The 6,000-nt window shown below is 39.8% G+C and overlaps 1 protein-coding gene across 1 annotated transcript in view; it reads right to left on the bottom strand.

The window, feature by feature from the left end:
* Positions 1 to 6,000, bottom strand: part of DYNC1H1 (dynein cytoplasmic 1 heavy chain 1) — a 104,190-nt gene that overhangs the window by 31,178 nt on the left and 67,012 nt on the right. The window contains exons 52-56 of the mRNA XM_044664610.1: positions 4,424 to 4,619; positions 3,616 to 3,733; positions 3,284 to 3,499; positions 2,762 to 2,974; positions 2,498 to 2,625 (exon numbers count right to left, since the gene is read on the bottom strand). Of these exons, the coding sequence (XP_044520545.1) occupies positions 2,498 to 2,625; positions 2,762 to 2,974; positions 3,284 to 3,499; positions 3,616 to 3,733; positions 4,424 to 4,619 (871 nt within the window). The remainder of the gene's footprint in view (positions 1 to 2,497; positions 2,626 to 2,761; positions 2,975 to 3,283; positions 3,500 to 3,615; positions 3,734 to 4,423; positions 4,620 to 6,000) is intronic.

The raw sequence follows: 6,000 nt of genomic DNA, 5'->3' as shown, positions 1-6,000 counted from the left end.
TCAATTCTAGCCTTTAGGGATTGATTTTCGGCCATAATCTTCTGGTAATCGGCCATAATCTTTTGGTTTTCGGCCATAATCTTCTGGTATTCCTTTTCAATCTGTTCATTTCTTGTGTTCAATTTGCTTATCAGTTCATTTGGTTTCTGAGCCTCGCTTTCCAGTTGCAAGATTCTACCTTTTAAGCTGTTATTTTCTTGCCAGATCTCTTCCATTTTCCTCAAAATCTCAGATTTGAACTCTTCCATAGGTTGTGAGGAGTTTTCCTTATTTGGGGAGGGTCTGGATGGTTGTTTGTTCTCCTCCTCTGTTTGCTCGGTTGTCTGGATTTTCTCTGTGTAGAAGCTGTCGAGTGTTAAAGACTTCTTTTTTTTGTTATTATTCTTTCTCTTCTGAATTTCCTGTAACTGGTTAGCCATCATTAGCCCAGCAGCTTCTCAGGTTTATCCTCGCTCTCAGTGTCTGTCTGAGATCTATTGGCTCCTGAGGACTGAGTTCTAGTTTTTTCCAAGGTCAAGCCCCCTGGTGGATTCCCTCGCTTGAACCTCTGCAGGAGGTTTCTTTACAAGTCTCAGGGAGCTACTTCCACAGTCGTATACCCGTCTGCACTGGTTCCCCACTTAGGCTTTAGTTCCTGGTTGTGTTTGCCTCCACCCACGCCTCTGCTCAGCCGGCACCCAAGCCTCTGCTCAGCCGGCACCCACGCCTCTGCTCAGCCGGCGCTCCGCTCCCAGCGTCCGCTCCCGCGCGCGCGCGCTCAGATTTCGCGTGCGTTCTTGACTTAATGGGGTCCTAAGTCTTGCTGCTCTCAGGAACAGGTCCCGGAGCTGCTGATGACTCGATGGGTGCCCCAAACTTGCTCTATTTCTTTTTAGCTGGGTTCAGAGCTATAGGTGAGTGTGGAGGGGGTGGGGGTGGGGCGGTTGCTCAGCTCGCGCTTGAGTGAGAGCCCTTTTTAGCTTGGAAATGTCTCGATTCCACGTACCTTCCACGCTGTGCCCTGTTGTGGGGTTCCTCCGTTCGTCTGGACTTGTTTTTATGTCCCCTTGAGGAGTTTTGTGTGTTTCGGTCAGGAGAGGTTTAGAGCTGCTTCTTACTCTGCCGCCATCTTAACCCGGAAACCAAATGATGTCTTAATTGCCCATTTTGATGGTGTTTTTTTGGTCCTTACTCTTCTTGACCTCTCTGAAGCATTTAACACCACTGACTACTGTTGATTCCTGGACATTCTCTCCTCACTAGTTTCTGACACATTAATCTCTCCCAGTTTTTCTGCTTCTCTGAAGGCTCCATATTACATTCCATAACAGTAGGTATAACAAAAGGCTCTATTCTGTCTGGGATCTCTCTTGTCTCAGCAATCTCATCCATTGCCATGAGGTTAGTTGTCACCATTGATTTTTATAAATTTCCACCTGCATGGCCTAGAGATAGCTCCAATTCAACCTACACAAAGCAAAACTCATTATCCTTCCCCCTGCCCCAACCTTGCTCCCCTTACAGACTTCACTGTTTCAGTTAAAGGCACCATCACTTCTCATTTTTCCATTCTCTCAGGTTTATAACCTCCCTTATTACACATATTTTTAATCAGCTGTCAAATCTCAGTTTCTACTTCTACAAACCTTTGTGTGTTCGTCTCCAACTCTGCTCACATGGATAGCACTTAATTCAGGTCCACATCATCTTTTACCTAGATTATTGCCACCTAATAGGTTTCCTTATCCCAAGTCTCTCCCCTTTCTAATTCATCCTGTACAGTGTTGCCATTAAATGTAGATCTGGCCATGTCATTCCCTTATTAATAGACTCCAAGAGCTCACTATTGTTTCAAGAGTCAAACAAACTCTTCAGTTTGACTTTTAATGTCCTTTACACCTTGCCTCAGCCTCCCTTTCCAGCTTCATTACACATCACCCCCTTCCCATTGTCTATGGATGTACCAAACTGGCACAATATTTGGTACGTCATCTCTTTGTTTATCTTTGCAGTGGTCACCCTCCCACCACCCCCCAACCATCAGACATGTCTGCAATGCATGAGATCCCATCCTTACCTCTGCCTTTTAGAATCCCTCACTTCCTTCAAGCACCACATACAACAGGAAGCCACTCCTGATATCTTTTGCTGCTTGCACTTCTACTTTTACATATTTTACCTTCTATTTAACTACACTGTTTATTTTATAGTTATCCTGCATATACCACTATAAAGAAGAGGACTTAAATGCAAATTATACTTCAGTATCTAATCACCTTCACTGGGACAGTTAAATTTCATTTTCTTTCACCCTTATTTCACTGAAAAACCACTGGTTGCTCTACTCTTATCTCTAGGTGAAGCAATTCCAGTTCCTCTAATATCCCCAATGCTTATTCACAGAGAAGAAAGGGGAGTTTAAAAATCCAATGGTGAGATTAAAAATGACCAAAACAAAAACACTTCAGTTGTCTTTAGAAGGAATTAGGTTTGAGTTGCATTAAGCTCGTAAACATACCTATTAAACCGTTTAAGCATGATTGCATTTTCAGTGCACAAATCATCTGCAGGTAATGAACTTGCTTGCCAGCGAAGCCGCTCATCAGCATTTGAAAGATACTCTGTTCTTGCAATGTCTGTACGGAACTGAAATATTAAGTCTTTATTATTTTTCTTTCACCAAAACTCCTCTTTTCATACAAAACTCTATGGTCATCTCTGCAAAAGCCAGCCAAATTTGTGCATGTTTAACACTACAATGTAAACCTTGGTGGATTTTTACCTGGATGTTTGCTTGTTGTAAGTGATGAGACCAAGTAGTAAATAAGTTTTGCCGCATCTGCTGATCAAAATAGCCAGCGTAAGCAATGAAGGCAGCTGACAGCAGACAGTCTCCTGCAATGGTTGACATTTGGTTTTTGAAGGTTTCACTCGTTTTCTCCCAGCGTTCACGCTCGGCAGACAAACTCTTGAGAAGAGCAGTACTTCGGTTTACCTGAAGTTAAAGGATACAAGTGAATTAAAACCACACACAGCATTTACAGTGGGGCTGTGTATCTAAGAACAGTTAGAAAACACTCCCACTGTCTAATATTTCAATTAAACAAAATACTAATGAAGGCATTTCGAAAAGCCTGTTGCAATAGAATCTGCACCATGCAGCCTCAATTCAGGGGAGGTTGCCCCATCTGCCAAGACTTACACATTTAATCTCTCAAATACCATCTTTTAGTATTGTCTGTAAATCTAGATTTTTGGGAAATGGAACAAGAACCAACTTAAGGGCTAGCAGATAAGATCTTACTTTTGCTTCCACAGCAGCAAGGTCTGCTTTAATTGCTTGGGCTTCGGAGATCAGCACAGCATATTCCTCCTTGTACCGGGCAATGCTGGCTTCCAGGTCCCGGATCATCTGTTCCACCTCATTAGCTTTCTGCTGGTTGTCTTTGGCATCATCTTCTAATTTCTGCAACTCATTCCGCAAGGGCTCTACTCTCTTTAGCATGTCTGCATAGTTAAGCTGACAGATTTTATAAAAGTCAATTAATATTTATAGGCAGCTTAAGGAATCTCTCAGTCACTAAATTTCACAAGTAAACTCTTCTACATCTGGTTATTCCACATGGCACAAATTACCTGTGCAATTGCCCATTTAACCATGGGGCCACAAGCCAAGGATGCTCTGTTTACAATCTCATAGTTGTAACTTGGATTTGACATGTAATTCTTCTTCATTTTTTCCCTTATGGCATCACTGCAAAAGAATTATATTCCTTAGTATAAATATAAGGGAAGAGTAAGTCAGCACCTCTATGGGATGTAAGTGTAAAAAAGTTCTAGTTCAAAGTGTCTACAGTGTTTCTATATGTTGCCCCAAATGACCACTAAAGACAAAACTAAAACCAATACCTTAGTTCTTCAATATTAAAGTTGACAATGCTGCTGATGAAATTATCTCTGAGAATAACTGGTCTGATCTTTTTCCAATCATTAGTTTCCTCACCCAACAGAAGACAGATTGACTCTAAAGCCAGTTTTACTGCAGCAGGAGGGTTGGCCATTGCTCTTACTTCAACAAGATGCTGCTTCCTTATAGAGCTCACAGCTATTTGTGGGGGATGAAAATAGCATTCAGCATGCAGGAGGTTATGGAATTATAACACTACTGCTGGGAATGTCCGAAAGAAATTTCAGTTCTTCACTTACAAAAAATTTGCCTATGAAGATGTCTGTGTGATAAAACATAGTGTCTTTTAGGGAATGACACCAAAGAGTATATAAAGCAAGTGATTATTTATAGAGTTAATTAGGATGTCAGCTAAATTTATGAAATTCCACTATAAAACTTGAATTCCTCCTCCCAAACAAACATGACTATTTTCAAATATGTTGTGAACAATTTCTTTCAATTCCCAGCAATAGCATCGTACGTTCATTTAATCACCTGATCTCCTCAGCAGAAAAGTTTACAATAGTTGGTATGAAGTTTTCCCTCATAATGATGGAACGTATCTGTTTCCAGTCAGTGGTGCTCTCACCCAACAGCAGACAGATGGACTCTAGGGCCAGCTTCACCGCTGCAGGGGGATTTGCCATAGAGCGGACCTCTACCAGGTGTTGCTTCTTTATTGATTTTACAGCTAAAAGACAGCAGTCAAACCAGTTGGAGCAGAAGGAGTAGAGAAAGTATCGATTGGGGAGAGGGGGAGAGGAAGATCAAGCACAAACTGGAATAATAATCATAACTGAAGCTTTGAGCCACCAATAAAAATTCATGCAATGGCTAAGCAGATCTGCTAGACTAATGTAAGATTTGGCAAATATCCAAGGGCAAAAAAACTCTTCTGATTTCCATCACCAGAAATGTAACTTTTCAGACAGAATGGCAACTAACTAGATTCAGTTAATATATGAAGCAAAGTACTTCTGCAAAATATACTGTAGCAAACTCACATACCAAATAGGCAGAACAGAAGCTATTTATCATTCACAATGACAATCTTAATGACATCTTAAAAGACTAATAACATAGTAAAACTCTTATTCAGGAAACCATGTACCATATCTACCTATCTCTATATTTTATTTTGAACTGTTCAGCCCAGTTTTCCCATTCTTTTTTAGTAACTGATTCCTTGAAAAACAATAATGAAGAGTTTTACTATGTTAGATACCACCACCATGGAATAAAAAATTACTTTTGGCAGATTAAATCTTTACTACTATTTATTTTTTCATTCTTATAAGTTTCCATAAAAATTAGAAATTAGAGAACTTTGGAAAGTGAAAGCTTTATGCCATCTGAAGGAAAAATGCAAACCAGAAAAAAGAGCCCAACACAATTTAGAAATATCCAAGTGTACAAGCATAAGGATAGAATTTAAAGTGCTAAAACACTGGCCAAATCTTACATTACCTGAACTGTGTAACCTCCCATCTTCAAATTCCACTAACAGTTGTATTAATTAATCTTATTTTGAATAAAATTAGCAATAAAAATTTAAATAAGTTTACCTTATTTCCAAAGGTTGAGAAGCTATTGCCTCCAAAGAATTCATAAGGCAGTTTAATATTACATAACTTTTTTTTAAACCCATACCTTCTGTCTTAGAATGAATACTAAATACAGATTCCAAGGCAGAAGAGTAAGGGTTGGGAAAATGGAGTTAAGTGATTTGCCCAGAGTCACACAGTGAGGAAGTGTTTGAGGCCAGATTTGAACACAGGCCTGGTGTTCTATCCATTATGCTACCTGGTTGCCCCTAAAGGCATTAATTTTAAATGAAAGGCACAAGAACCCAAATCTTTTAAAGAATGAGAAAACTATAAAACCTTGATATTTTATTATCAGAAACAATAAAATCTGACGGCAGGAAAAGAAGGGAACATGTAGGAAAAAAACTAGGATTGAAAATGAATTACAAAGGAGTCATAATATTTTGCAGATGGAAAGAGGAATTTTGGCAGAGTTAGGGAGGAGAAGAAAAGTGAGAAGAAATGACTGCTGTCTCTTCTTAAATT

The sequence above is a fragment of the Gracilinanus agilis genome, chromosome 2 (assembly GCF_016433145.1).
Source record: "Gracilinanus agilis isolate LMUSP501 chromosome 2, AgileGrace, whole genome shotgun sequence".
NCBI classification, from domain to species: Eukaryota; Metazoa; Chordata; class Mammalia; order Didelphimorphia; family Didelphidae; genus Gracilinanus; species Gracilinanus agilis.
Note: the sequence above shows the minus strand (reverse complement) of the source record. Positions and strands in the feature narration are given on the sequence as shown.